At 38.8% G+C, this 16,020-nt stretch overlaps 1 protein-coding gene across 1 annotated transcript; it reads right to left on the reverse strand.

The window, feature by feature from the left end:
• Positions 1-5,286: 5,286 nt before the first annotated feature.
• LOC116910400 (olfactory receptor 3A1-like) lies at positions 5,287-6,246 on the reverse strand. The gene has a single exon (XM_032914240.1). It carries the CDS (start codon positions 6,232-6,234, stop codon positions 5,287-5,289), a length of 948 nt encoding a protein of 315 aa, XP_032770131.1. The 5' UTR covers positions 6,235-6,246.
• Positions 6,247-16,020: the final 9,774 nt, after the last annotated feature.

Raw genomic sequence — 16,020 nt, forward strand, 5'->3', positions numbered from 1 at the left:
AAAAGAGGCCCATTGTAACCATAGTAAATCCTCAAGGATAAAATGTGTTCCCACCTAGAGCCTTGTTAGTGAGGGCCAGAGGGACTGTGTCTTGAGATTCATGTGATGATCCTAGGAGAGGCCATGGAAGCACTGTGCTGGGAAAAACAGGAGGTTTGGGGGGTGGCAAAGTTGCTCCCTGTTGTGGGTTCATGGCAGACTTTTGAGACCAGGAGCCTTAGCATAGAGTATGAAAGAAGGAACTTAAGCAGCTGTGCAATCCGACCTTCACACCCTTTACTCTGTCAGATAATTGATTATCCGCCCAAACCCCAGAGGTAGTGCCTGCTCTGTGGGGTGGAGGAACACATCCTCCATTTCTAAGCAAGTGCTAAGAAATCCTTTTTTTGGCCCTCCACATTCTTCTCTGTGAAAGGCACATGATTTCCTTCCTTAAATTTTCTATGAGAATTAAATTTAACAATACCCAGAGTTCCCTGTTGGGGGTGGCCAATACTTTTAGTAACTTAGTAATAGTAAATAACATTTTTTAAAAGATTTATTCATTTATTATATATAAGTACACTGTAGCTGTCTTCAGACACACCAGAAGAGGGCATCAGATCTCATTACAGATGGTTGTGAGCCACCATGTGGTTGCTGGGAATTGAACTCAGGACCTCTGGAAGAGCAGTCCGGTGCTCTTAACTGCTGAGCCATCTCTCCAGCCCAGTAAATAACATTTATCACATGTTTTCTATTTCATTTACCAAGAACTTTTCATTGGGTTGATTAAATTCTAATCAGTCTTTCCAATGATTCTGTGATGTGCCTATATTTCTCCCATTTTACAGATTAATAAATTGAGTTTCAATGTGATTCGGCGATTTTCTTATAGCCACGCAGGAATCTGAGGACTAGAGTTTAAATATGCATTTGTACCATTTTAAGGAACATAGTTGCAACACCAATGCTATAGAATCCCTCTCCATATCTTTTTTTTTTTTTTTATGAGTCTCGTTGACCTCACAGTGAGTACTTTTAGTTCTATTTTTAGTGTACAGTACTGGCTCTTATGTTTATCTTATTTAACATTTTTGAGAATTTAATTCATTAGTACTATATTTACATCATTCCCACTGCTAATTCTTCCTCCTTAAACCCACCTTGTACCTTCCCATTCCTTCTCAAATCCTTGACTTCTTCTTTATTGTTATATGTACATATAATTACAACCTACTGAGTCCATTCAGTGTTGCTTATATATGTGTGTGTTTACAGCTGACCACAGGATTAGAAAACCAATTAGGGGCTCATCCCTGGGGAACACTGATTTCTCTCCCTCTCTTAGCAGCCATTAATTGCCTGAAGCTCTTTGTCTGGTTTAGGGCCTGGTGAAATTCCTTTAGCCATATTGAAATGTCACCTGGTGTTCTCATTACATAGGTCTTATTTAGGCAACCACATTGTTAAGATTCCATTTGTGTAACTCCTTGCCATCAGGAGAAGACACTACCTCACAGCAAACAGCCTGGCCCTCTAGTTCTCACAGTCTTTCTGATTCTCTTCCTCGATGTTCCCCAAACCTTAGATGTAGAAGTTATACTGTAAATGTATCAGTTGAAGACTGGCACCCTAAAGTCTGTGTTCTCTGTATTTTGACCAGTTATAGATTTCTGTGATACTCTCTGTCTGTTGCAAAGAGAAGCTTCTTTGGTGAGGGGTGAAAGGTAAACTTATTTGTGGATATGAGAATTTAGAATGCAGTTGGAACTTCTACTGGTTTAGGAATCAGGCAGTAGTAGGCTCTACTTTTCTATCACCATGGAAAAACACCAAGACCAAGGCAAGTTATTTTAAAAAGCATTTAATTTGGGCTTTACAAGTATGAAGGGTTAGAGTCCATGATTGTCAAGACCAAGAGCATAGCAGCATGTAGGCAGTCATAGTGCTAGAGCAGTAGCTGAGAGTTTACATCTGATCCACAAGCATGAGGCAAGGAAAGAGGGAACTAACCAGGAATAATGTGGGCTTTTGAAACTTCAAAGCCTGCCCCCTAATGACATAATTCCTCCAGCAAAGTTAGACCATCTAATCTTTCCCACACAGTTCAACCAACTAAGGACTGAGCACTCAGCATATGAGCTTATGGAAGTTATTCTCAAATCACAACAGTCGGCAAAGCTCTTGCTTAAGGATTTATTATATGAATACAGAGGCTTTTCATTGTTCAGTAGTTTGTTTCCTAAATATAAAACTGAAAATACTATTGTGAGCATTATCAGTGACAGCAGAAACTAAAACATCAATAAAATTAATTGTGAAAGTAAATATGCTTTCCTAAATAAACCTTGAGTAAAATGGGGGGAAACTATTGCGACATTGTTATAGGAATGTCATAATACAATGACAAGCCAATGCTGAGCTAGACTTTTCAACTTTGGTTTGTCATATGCTGGTCATTGGATCTCATTCTGCTTTGAACATGAAATACTCCCTACAGAATTATATGCTTGAGCACTTGGTCCCTACCTGATGGAGTTATTTTGGGAGTCTTGGGATATTTGAGTGGAAAGCATGAGGGCCTTGGAGGGTTGCAGACTGATCCTACTTCCAGCCTAAGCTTTCTGTACCTGTCAAAAATGATATCAACCATGCTTTCAGAGCCTGTAGTCTTAGATGGACCTATCCCAGTCTCCATGCCTTTCCTATTATTTCTGCACTGAGTCTGCCTCTGCCCTCAATGAATCCAAGCACCCCTGTGCACCAGATTAGACTGAAAGGAATGAAACTTAGCTAGGGAGGATGAGTTAGGCACAATTTTGGTGGGTGTGAGTGTGGGAGAAACACCCTTCTCTAGAGACAGTTTTCAGTGGAACATCTCTCCTTACTTGGGGGAACAGGGGCTATATAAACCTTGAGGAGTGGGTAGGTGTCAGGAACTGACATAGGACAAGCTAATAACTAGCAGGTGATCTTCCTTAGATAGTCCAACTTAGATTAAAAATCCACAATGGATTTGCTCTGATAGGCAAGGCCCAGGAGAACTTCATTTTAAGAAAGATTCCTGCTATTAATATGCTTTTTTCCTGTTATTATTAAACATGTGTAACAATGACTAGGTATTAGCCCATGCTTTTGAGCAGATCTCTGCAGAACGAAGGTGTACTATCTTGTAGTGATGTTATTTAGACAAATAAATGACTTCTTAATTCTTAGTGGTGATCCTATAAGAATTCCTAAAATTATATCAGTATTTATTACACTCTTTTACAATGGGACTGCTATTAGGACAATACTGATAGTCAATACTGCAATGAGAACTCTGCCAGTCTTTGGTGTCACAAGTTAGTTGCTTCTGAGAGAGTAAGCAGGCATTCTACTACTCAGAGCACATTCCAAAAGATTGTAAAACCATTAACCAAAGGTCATAAAAGGAAACTAACAATTTATTATAGGTTCTAGCACAGAAGATAAGGTTTATCTATACAAAGGTTTTATCTATACAAAACTTCACTAATAACTTAGTTTTGGTTTTTAACACTCCATGGACCTGTGGAGCTGTGACAAGTGATGAATGTTTAGCCAAATAGTTACTCCCAATAGTTATGCATATAAACATTCTCTGTTGTAAACTTCTTATTCAATTTATGACTTGAATTTATGTGTAAACTTGTGATGAACTTTTTGCCATGTGATCATGTATTCCAAAAGGTGTACAAATGCTGAGGATAAAGAGAAGAGAGCATTATTCTCTCCTTGTCTCGCTTTTCTTACCATTATTCTCCTTATCTCCTCCTCTTAGTTCTCTTTAATCTATCCTGCTTTTCTTAGATCTGTCTTATCCTCTTTTTCTTAGAGGTCCCTTTCCCCTTTTTTCTTAGAGAGCTTGCATGGGAAATTTCTCACAACTTAGAAATAAATGCTAAATTCACTTTTCAAAGTGTCATTTTTGCTTCCTGCAACTTTAACTAGCAGGCTGAAAGTTAGAGCCCTGCAATTCCTGTAGAGGAAAGGCTACATTACTTAATCTCTTGCTGTTAGACTACAGGTTTTAATCACCTAAACCAGCAGGTTTTGACACTCAGAATTAGCAAGAAAGTTTTTAGGACTTTTTAGAAGTTATCATCAACATTCGGTATAGTTAGAGAGCTAAAATGTCTAAAGACCATAAATCTTTAAAGCCACACCTGAGTCTGACTCTGTTTGTCTGATTTCAACCTGCTCTAGGCCAGGGAAGCTCCCAGCAGGTAGGGATTTTCTGGGTGACTGTGCATTATTGTCTATGCCCGGGTACTGAGAATGCTTCATTTGCATGAAAAGGGATTCCAGGTGCTGCTAGACACATCCTAATAAGGAGAGATGAAGTTTAATCTGAAACCTGTCCACTAGGCTATGTGACTACCTCAAAGTCAGCAGAGGTGGGGGTTGTAATGCTTATGTGAGCTGAGACATGCAAGCACAGAGCAGGGAGGAAGCAGTCCTACTCCTGCTGGTCTCTGGATGAGCTTTTGGGAATTTGGACAGGTCTCAACCTCACTCTTGCTCTGTACCTACTCTTCAGTCATGGCTGAAAAATTATGATGGAATTCTGAACAAAAGTAACCACCCCTCATTGAGGAAGCTTTTCTTTGCAGCAGACTGAGACTATTACAGAAAAATACAACTAGTCAAAATACAGAACCCTTTATTTTTGGGTTCACAGCCCTGATAAATACATCTACAACACAACTCCTGAACCTTAGGGTGGTAGAGTCCAGGATTCTATAGATGAGTTGTGAAAGAATCACGATTTGACCCATATCATGAAAATTAACTATTTGATGACATAACCATACATAGGTGAACCTCCAAAACTGCATCTCAAGATAATAATTTTTAATATTATGATGATTTTTAACTATTTGCAGTTAAATATTAGAAGAATTTATTTATAACAGACACTGTTACCAAATATTTGGAGAACAGTTTCATTTAATATTGATAAAATAATGTAAAATTTGTAAAGGGTAAGAGAAAATATATATGTCTCAATTTTTATTTCATTCAGCTTGGGACTTGTGCTTATTGTGACTTATAGAAATACTTGAAGAACAATAAAACAAATCTCTAAGGAAAAATCTTAATAATGAATGTACTGTGGGTTTTTTTTCTTCAGACAGAACCTCATGCAGCCCAGGCTGGCCTCAGAGTTGCTGTCAAAGATTGAATTTCTTATCCTCCTTGCTTCCACCTCCAAGTGCTGGGATTACATGTGTGTACCAGCACACCCAGTTTATACTGTGTTTGCTCCCCTACTGTTCACCCTCAAGCCATGTCTCGCTTTCCTGTGAGTACCCTCCTCAGGGCACCCTGCACATCAGGGTTTCTAAGGCTGTAGATAAGCGGATTCAGCATGGGACTGATGACAGTGTTGAGGATGCCAATGCCTTTGTCTTTGTCTGAAGCCTCCACTGACCCCAGCCGCATGTAGCTGAAGACCCCTGTCCCATAGAAGATGCCTACCACAGTGAGGTGAGAGCTACATGTGGAGAAGGCTTTCTTCCTGCCTTCAGAAGATTGGATTCTCAAAACTGCAGCTGCCACATGGATGTAAGAGGTAACAATGAGAATCACGGGTGCACCAGCCATAAGGACACCCAAACCAAAGAGCAGCAGCTCATTGAGCTGGGTACTGGAGCAGGACAGCTGGAAGAGCTGCGGAAGGTCACAGTAAAAGTGATTGATCACATTGGGGCCACAGAAATTAAGTGTGGATATGGCCACCGTGTGGGTCAGTGCATTGCTGAAGGCACAAGCCCAGGATGTGGCCACCAAGATCTTCTGCACTGTATGGTTCATTCGAGTGCTATAGGTGAGGGGCCGGCAGATGGCCAGGAAGCGGTCATAAGCCATGGCTGTCAACAGGAAGCAGTCAACTCCAGCCAGCTGATGAAAGAAGAAGAGTTGTGTGAGGCAGGCTCCATATGGAACTATACGCTTGTGGGTCAAGAGACGACCCAACATTGATGGGACAGTGACACTGATGCAGCCAACATCCAGTATAGACAGATTCCCAAGGAAGAAGTACATGGGGGTGTGCAGTTTTGGTTCTACCAAGACAGCTGCCAGGATGCTTAGGTTGCCCCCAACTGTGAGAAGGTAGGCGAAGAGGAAGATTACAAAGATGGCTGGCTGCAGCCCTGCTGTCTCTACCAAGCCCAGAAGAATGAACTCGGTAACTGCTGTTCCATTGCTCTCAAATTTTGACTCCATGAATTCCTGTTATAAGACATTTCAGAGTAGAAACAATCTCTCTTTACTGTTATTAATTGAAAAAATACACTGATCCAACTTCATATCCTAAGCCTGAGGATAAACTTCTGTGTATCCTGGGGATTTTTGCTCTCCTCTAGCCCCCACCTTACTTGCTGTCTCCAGTTCTACTTTTATCTGGAATCTTCACCTGTCAGGTGCCTGATGATACCATTGCCTCAGACCTTTCTTGCCACACCATGAGAGGAAGTTAATGGATAAAGAAAATGTGGAATGTACATGTAATGGAAAAATAAAAGCAGAAATTGCCAACAGTAAAACTAAGTAAAACTCAAGAGAGAAACAAGCACATAGGAAATGCAGAATTGGGAGAAATTTAGTGAAGTATGTAAATGTAACTAAAGTCAGTCATGGTCATCAAGAAGATTGATTCAGGTTGGAGGTCAGCCCAGGTAACATAATGAGGGGAAAGACAAAGGGAGAGAGACAGAGAAAATGATATATACAAATCAAGAGTTTTTAAAAACCAACAATAATCAACTATAAAATTTGAATGTCTTGACTTGTAATATATACCATAATTTGATGTAAAGAAAGAGTATCAAGAAATAGTATCCCACAAATGAAATTTTGCCTAAAGCATATATATATAGATACCTAGAAAAATGACTAATATCAAATGTCTCTCAGTTCTATCAACACATAGGAAATGGGAGCTTTCAGATTTATTTCCCCATATTTTTCTTTTAACCCCAAATGATCTATAACCAGTAATATTAGTGCTATGATCACAAGGTATTATATATTCATGAGTCTTATATGTGTACATACACACACATGTGCACACATTCATGTGTTGGTTCCTCAGGCTCACAGAGACCCCTCATGGCTGAATGACTATGCCTCTGCTCCTCTGTGTCACAGGCTTGAGGTGCTGTTCTTCAGAAGATTGAAGAGTTTCAGATTCCTACAAGAATTTTCAACGTTCTATGACATGATGAAATAGCATTTATTCCATTCCCTGTTTTTATAAAATCCACTAATAACAAAACAACCTTCTGGCTTTCTAGTTCCCATCAGAATGAATCTGTGTAGGGTTCAGCAGTGTGATTATGGCCTGCTTTACATGATGTATGTAAAGCACATGTAGATGAGTACTGTCAGAATGTTTATCTTCTTCTGATCAAGTCAATTCCTTCCTTTGACATTACTTTTCTGATTTTGTTTTTGTTACTGCAGCTGTCAATTTATTTTTTTTCTCATTTGTATTAGTCCTTTGAGGACTTCATAGAATGCATTTCGATGATACTCATCTCTACCCCTACTCCTCCCAGATCTGTCCCTCCTTCCCTGTTCAATTTTGTTTCCTTCCTCCTATTTTGTTTTGTTTTTTTTAAAAAACTGTCTAGTATCATTTATGCTACTTTATGCTCTTGGATATGTGGCCACCACTGGGGGGTGATCTGCATGTCAGGAGCCATATGCATGCAAATTTAATTTCTAATCATCAATGTCTTCATTAAAATTACCCTTGATACACTCACATAATTTCTTTATTGTTGTTGTTGTTATTATTATTGTTGTTGTTGTTGTTAAGTTTCCTTGACAATTTCTTGGCATCATGCCTGAGGCTTTTTACATAGATGCTGAGGATCAAATTTAGCCCCTCATGTGTGTGTAGCAAGCCCTGTACTGATTGAGCCATCTGCCAATCCCCTTATTTATCAAATATCTGGTTTTCTATCTTGAAAATTTGTCCTTATTAGGTGTGCTTTTGTATGACTGCTAACCTCCAAATAGCCATGAAAGCATCAGAGGAAAGATTTGTATGAGGGATGTAGCAATGTGTCCACTGGTCAGGCCAGTTAAGACAGTCTTTTAGACAGGCACCTAAGAGGACCGTCTTAAGTCTAGGCACTATACACATGCAAAAGAATGAAACTAAGCCCCTATTCTTCACTGTGAATGCAAAAGAGCAAAAAAAATGCACTAAAAGACCCAAAGAAAAGATAAAAAATTGCTAGGAGACAAAAGGAGAAACACTACAACACAGCAATATTGGCAAGGCGGTTTTAAGTAAGCCCCCCTAAGCACATGCAACAAAAGTCAAACAGATAAGTGGGATTATGTTCAGATTGGAAGCTACAACACAGCAAGAGAAACAGAACACACAAGGAACTCAGAAGGCTCATAGCGAACACCCAAGTCCTCTAGTCTGCTTCATTTCTGTTAGGAGTTATACCTTTAAGTGCAGATTTAAGATTAAGGACTACTAACTCCTTCACAACATGCCAATCCTGTAAGAGTCTAAATAGGCAATTCTCAAAAGAAGACACACACAGCAAATGTTAGTTACGTCTTAACCTAAGAAAAAATCTTTAAAAAGCATGAAATGTCCAGCTATTTATGCAATAGAAACCGAGACTTGCTCTTATAAAACTAACTTGGCCCTTTGGAATTTTCTTCTGGAGCTCATTAGACATGGAAAGTGATGAAACATGAGCTGCCTCATGTGTTCAGGAGAGACACCAGCATTGGTCAAACGTCCTGAGTTAGTCCATATCCTACCACTGACAGAGTTCTGATGAACCATCATGCAAGGAGACTGCGGGACTAAAACAATTCTAAACTTTTCCTGCTGTATTACTGTATGCACATCACAGTACAATGACAGAAGGCAATTTTTTTAAAAAAAGTAACCATTTAATGTTTGTTACTTCTTATTGAAGGTATATGTAGGTTTTCTCAGTCAATTATTGGTTCCAATTCATTTATGTTTTAATTTTTGAAGTCTACCATCAGAAGAACTCATTTATTTTGTCACAGGTTTCTGGGATATAAATACCTATAGTGCACTGATACTAGTTTGATCTTTGCTTCCTTGACTTTAAATCAATAAGGGATGAAGAAGTTGTTTGTAACTTTGCAAATAAACCTTATTTTAAGCAAAAAAAGTAACCACTTAAATTTAAAAAAATAATTAGCATTTCTTTATTTGTGTGTGTGTGCACATATATGTACATGCATCTGTGCCATGGCATAGGTGCTATGGTGTTATGTACCTATGTCAGGGGATGACTTGAAGGAGTCAGTTCTCTCGTTCTACCATGTGGGCTCCTGGGGATTGAACTCAGGTCATTGAGCATGGCAGCAAGTGCCTTTACCTTCTGAACCATCTTGCTGGCCCATGGAGAGCAATCTTAATGACATACAGCTTAAAATCATCCCATTTCTTTTGCCAAGGTAAATGTTGGCTGTTAGTATGATGTCTGCTTATACATGCTTTGCAATGTTTTCAATTAGAAGTTTCCCTTACAGCAATCCAATTTTTTACAGCTCTCTCAGGAGCAGGTCTGACTCTACCACACTGATCCAACCAACCCTATGGCTACCTCTCTTCTCTCAGACAGCAAACTGGCCCTCTAGCCAGTGGTTCTCAACCTTCCTAGTGCTGCAATCCTTTAATACAGTTCCTCATGCTGTGGTGACTTCCAAACATAAAATTATTTCATTGCTATTTCATTCCTATAATTTTGCTTCTTTCATAAATCATAATGTAAATATCTGATATGCAAGATATTTGATCTGTGACTCCAAAGGGGACATGATCCAAAGAGAACCACTGCTCTAGACACTGAAGACATACCCTATCTATACAGTTAATTTTCTATATTATAACTTAGATAAAGCAGCAGCTGTGGGCACACCGGGATACTTGGCAGAGTATCAATCAAAATCCCAAATGAAGGGTCCATAATATTGTGACTATCTTCTGTGTTTGTGAGTAAGGTTGAGGACATTCAATTTGGTAACACTTACATTGTCTAAAAACCCCTTAAATCAATGGTCACATCCATTGTGTCATCTTGTGGATTCTAACCATAGATCTAGAAGTTATTCTGTAAGTGTCATAAGAATTGGCAATTAATGGGAGTAAGGCAACCTTAAAGCATATCAAATAACCAAAGCATAAAGTGCCTCCAGCTTGCTTTCTACAATACAGTCTTACTAAAGTTGTAAAATGCTCTTCAATTTCTTCTATCCCCAGCTGTCTCAAACTGTTTTGTCTAGAATGATTTCTTATTCTTATCTCTAAACTTCTTTGACTGAATAAAAATACACATCCCCTATGGGGATCATCCTACTTTTCTCCTAGCTCAAACTGCTTTCCACTAACCTACTGTAGCACCCTTGTCTCTGCTATCCTCTTGAATGACCACTTCTCTATAGGGCACAGCTATGCTCCATTGTGGCTTATGGAAGGGAAGACTTCCATCTATCTGTCTTGGCTTCACATTCTCAATGCATAGTTTATATGCAGTGGGTTTTCAGTATTCCTGAAACAAATGCAGAATACACTTCAGAACTAAAGCCACGAGACCAACATGATTTCAGTGAGAAGGGACATTAGCCTGGACTGAAGGGACTGGGGCAGTCTCTTGGACAAGTGGGAAGCTATGCAGAATAAGAAAATGATGTGTTTATAGGAAGTACAAGCTTGAGTGAAAGGCACAAATGCACTGCTGTGGGATTTTTTTAATCTCTTTGTTTATATGAGGTGTTTCTAATGACTCATTAGGAAGAATTGAAACAACTGGCTTATTTTCCCCAAATAGCCCCAAAGACTTTGTCAATTAGGAGAGCAAGACCCTATGGATAAACATGGTCAGACCAGAACAGTGCACCTCACAGGGAACCCCGTGACCTCTGTTCTGTGCAGGTGGAACTTACTTGTCATTCCCAAGATTCTAAGATAAGTTAGATCTGTACATTCAAGAGGTCTGTGTCACACAAGGTTACGATGGTGACTTTGGCAGAAAAGCCACACTGCTATTCTCATAAACCTGAGATGCAGGCTTTCTTAATTGATTCTTAAGGACTCTCTGTGTCTCAACCAAACCGTAGGGGTCTGATGGTGAGTCTCAGCTAGGCCCTCTGATGAAGGCAAGATGACTGGCTTCTTGAGAAATGGGTCCTGGCAAAAAGGCTAGATTCTGCGAATGTGTTCATTCCCCATTAGAATCAGTAAGTAAGCAAGTATCATCCAAGGAATCTGCCAGGTGACAGAAGGGCCCTGGCAAGGTGACTCTCCCTTGCCCCTGCCACCCCAGCTCTTTGTTTCATACAATGGGTTATTTGAACAAGACTTGCCCTACTGAATTCTCTGAAATAAGAGGTCTTCCTCATTGTAACAGCTCCAGTGTCTTCTCAAGGATCAAAAGGGAAGTCTCAGGAGTGCTCACTTACCTATTCCAAGTACTGAGCTAAGCAAGGCTTCTCTGGGAGAGAAAGAAGAGAGGGAGGCACTATACAGGCCCTAGTCCCAGGGAACAAGGTGGGGTCATATATGAGGAAGGAAGTAAAATGGAGATGAGATCATCCTACCATGGGATTCCATCCACCGTAGAGTCACTCTCTAGGGACCTCAGAAATTAGCTCTTCTAGGAAGGAAAGGTTTAGGGAGCTGCAATCCAAAAAGTAACCCATATCTTTAATGAACCAAATAATAATGCTATGTAGCATTAACTATTTAAAGAGAGGCCTCATACTCTGCCTCTCATATTAATTCCATGAGAGTTACAAAGGAGTTTAGCAATCCCATTTTTCACATGAGGATTATAAGGTCTAGTTTATTCATTTTTCTCCAGTCACTATGGAACTAAGAATGATGCCAAAGTGGGTTGTTCTATGATGTTTCTGAGATCCCTGAGCAGAGAGAATCAAATCCCAGTGGGAATGGGCAGAGAGAATCAAGTCCCAGTTAGATCGACCTGAAGATGAGAAGAGGGCACAAGAAAAAGAGGCAAAAGTGAGATGCTTTCTTGAGAGTCACATGCTTAATGAGTGCCACATGAAGGCAGCACACTTCCCCTCAGGATGCTGTTAATAGGGTTTTAGGGTACATGGAGGAATCCCAGGATGGAAAAGCAATAGAAGACCTGAGTTGTTAGGAAGGGCCAGCCCAGAGAGGCCACTGGACACTATGATTTTCCAGTGACCTCAAAATTTCTACCAGAGAACTGATAAACAACTTCAGCAAAGTGGCTAAATACAAAATTATCTCAAAAAATCAGGAGCAAATGATAAACAGCCTGAGAAAGAAATTAGGGAAACAATACTCTTCACAAGCCACAAATAAAATAAAATATATTGGAGTAACTATAACCAAGCAAGTGAAAGGTCTGCATGACAAAGACTTCATATCTCTAAAGAAAGAAATTGAAAAGGATATGAGAATATGGAAAGATCCCCCATGCTCATGTATCCAGAAGATCAACACAGGAAAAAGGGCCATCCTACCAAAAACAATCTAAAGATTCAACACCACAGTTCCCAACAAAATTCTTTACAGACCTGGAAAGAACAATACTCAACTTCATATGGAAAAACTAAAACCCAGGATAGTTAAAACAATCCTGAACAATAAAAAAAAAAATTCTGGAGGTATCACCATCCCTGATTTGAAGCTATACCACAGAACAATAGTAATAAAAACTCCATGGTACTGGCATAAAAACAGACACATGGATGAATGCAATTGAATTGAAGACCCAGAAATAAACCCACACAAGCAATGCACACTTGATTTTTTACATAGAAGCCAAAACCATACAATGGAAAAAAGAAAGTGTCTTCAAAAAACAATGATGGTCTAAGTTGTTGATGTCTTCATGTAAAAGACTGAAAATAGATTAATAGCTATTACCCCGCACAAAACTCAAGTCCTGGTGGATCAAAGATGCCAACATAAAATTGCATACACAAATTCTGAGAGAAAAAGGAGTGGGAAATAGCTTTGAATACATTATCACAGAAAACAACTTCCTGAACAGAACACCAACAGTTCAGGCACAAAGATAAAAAATTTGTAAACAAGACCTAATGAAACTCTGAGAAGCACTTAAAGAAATGTTCAACATCTTTAGTCATCAAGCAAATGCAAATCAAAATTACTCAGAGATTCCATCTCATACCTGCCAGAATGCTTAAAATCAAAAAGTGACAGCTCCTGTTGGCAAGGATGTGGAGCAAGGGGTACACTCCTTCTTTGCCAGTGGGAATGCAAACTCATACAGTCACTTTGGAAATCAATATTGCATTTTTTAACCATTTCTGATTCTGCAGTTGAGAATCCTATGCTTATATCTGCACCCCATGTTTTAATTGGGTTATTTGGTTTGTCGATGTTAGTTTCTTGAGTTCTTTAAATGTGATCCAAATTAAGATCCATGCCATGAGAGGAAGTCTACCTCTGTTACTACCTGGAGGACAAGAACCAAGAGACTGGAGAGCCCAAAAACCTAAGATAAAAGCAAACAAGACTAGCAGAAAAAAATTAGTGAAATGATTCCTAATGATATTCTGCTATACTCACAGACTGGTGTCTAGCCCAATTGTACTCAAAGAGGCTTCACCCAGCAATTGTTGGAAACAGATGGAGGGACCCACAGTCAAAATTAGGTGGAGCTTGGACAACCCTGTGGGAAAGGGATCAAGGACACCACAAGAAAGCCAAAAAAATAAATAAATAAAATAAAATAAAATAACTAGGAATCATGGGATTCACACAGATAGAACTGCCAACCAAAACCTGCATGGAACTGATCTAGGCCCTCTGCACATGTGTTACAGTTGTGTATCTCAGTGTTTGTGTGGGACTCCTAATACAGAGAGCAAGGGCTGTCTCTGACTCTGTTGCTGCCTCTGGGACCACCTAGTGGGTTGTCTTGTCCATCCTTAACAGGAGAGAAGGTGCCTAATCTTATTGCAACTTGATATGCCAGGGCTAGTTGATATTTGTGGAAAGCCTGCCCTTTTCTGAAGAGAAACAGAGAAGTAGATGGAGTGAGGGAAAGAAGGGAGTTGAGTTGGAAAGTGAGAGACTTGGAGAAAAAGAGGGAGGAGAAACTAAGGTCATTTGTTGACTGGATCATTCATTCAAAATTAATAATAATATTTAAGGTACATGGATGGAAATTGATAGAGCTTCGGGACACCAAAGAAAGACCAAATCTACAAATGACAGGCATAGAGGAAAAGAACAATTCCATGCCAAAAGCATAGAAAATATTATCCAAAAATCATAGAGGAAATAGTAATAAATCTAGAGAATGAGATGCCAATCTGGGCTCAAGAGGCACACAGAACACCAAGTAGACAAAACCCCAAACTTGGTCATTTTAAAGTCAAAACACTAAAGTTACAGAACAAAAAGGAATGTTGAAAGCTGAAAGAAGAACCAAGTCACATGTAAATGCTGATCCAGCAGAATTACAGCTGTATTCAATAGAAATTTTTATTTATTTATTTAACTTTTAGAGCCAAAAAATATCTTAGGAAAATGCATTCCAAGTTCTAAAAACAGAACTGTCAAGACAGATTATTACACCTAACAAAACTGTCACAATAAAAGATAAACAAAATTAAAAATTAAAAGAAAATTTAAAAGAATAAACAAAAACTTTCCATGATAAAAGCAGGGAAAAGGAATTTATGATTAGTAATGCAATTCTATAGAGTACTCTGCAAGAAATATTTTAGAATACAATAAAATATATATATATATACTACAAAAAGGTAAACAATATAAAGAAAATTAATCAAAAGATACCACAATATCAATAAAAATGGCAGTAATTGATACATATCTTCCAACAATAAACATGAATATTAAATTGTTTCAATTCTCCCAATGAAATGACACAGATTAGACTAGCAGATTGGAATAGAAATTAGGATCCATCTTTTTTGTTTGTTTGCTTGTTTTTTGTTTGTTTTGTTTGTTGTTGGTTGGTGGGTGGGTGGGTGGTTGGTTGGTTGGTTGGTTGGTTGGTTGGTTGTCTATGAGAAATGAAGTTCACCATCAAAGATAGGCACAATATTACAGTAAAATGATAGGGGAAGATATTTTAAGCTAATGGAGCAAAAAAGTATGCTTGATCCTAAAATCTGAAAAAAATAGTAATCAAGCCAAAACTAGCAGAAGAGATAAAGAAGATAGCTTCAGATAAAGAGAGTAATCAAATTTACAATTGAAGATGATAGTAGAACACATGTTATATACAAAAGGAGTGGGGAACACTAGGAGTCAAAGGTTTAAGTAAAGATGACTGCAAAGAAGTGGAGAAGAGATACAAGTAGGGGTGTTTTCTCCCAAATTTTAAGATGTGTGAAATGGACATATTGAAACCCACTAGTTTGAAAGATAATTATAATTATAATTTCTTTAAAAATCTGAATGTAAACAGAGATAACCTATATGGATAGACAATGCTGCTTCAGAAGATACAAGTTATGAAACAAAAATCTCATACCAGGTATAGGAGGGCATCTCCCTACAAGTTCTTGATTGCCTACCATGACCAGATGGCAAGACTCTATTTCTGAAAACACCACATGCTTTGGTTGCAGTACATAGAAGAGTCAACCTCAAGCCAACTGAGAAATTTCCTCTCTGCTAATTATCTTTCATCATGCTAGAATATGTGGTTAAAGCAGCTAGAAGAAAAAATCAATGATCTTGCCCAGTTCTGGCCTCTGCACACTACAACACCCTCTTACAAGGTGAGATATTTCCATTTGTTCAATGGTGATATAACTGATATGGAGGAGCCAAAGCCTTCCTGATTGGTCTTGGACCCTTCTCCACGGAAGGGAATTTCATTTCTGGCACTGTAAACTGGTTCAAAAGTTGATGATTGGGGATGCTACAGGCCTTAGGCCTACAGTTGTTATTTTGCTAAATGATGATGTTGTCAGACTACCTTTTAAAAAACTGTGTTTATA

This window comes from Rattus rattus, chromosome 9 (genome assembly GCF_011064425.1).
Source record: "Rattus rattus isolate New Zealand chromosome 9, Rrattus_CSIRO_v1, whole genome shotgun sequence".
Classification (NCBI taxonomy): domain Eukaryota; kingdom Metazoa; phylum Chordata; class Mammalia; order Rodentia; family Muridae; genus Rattus; species Rattus rattus.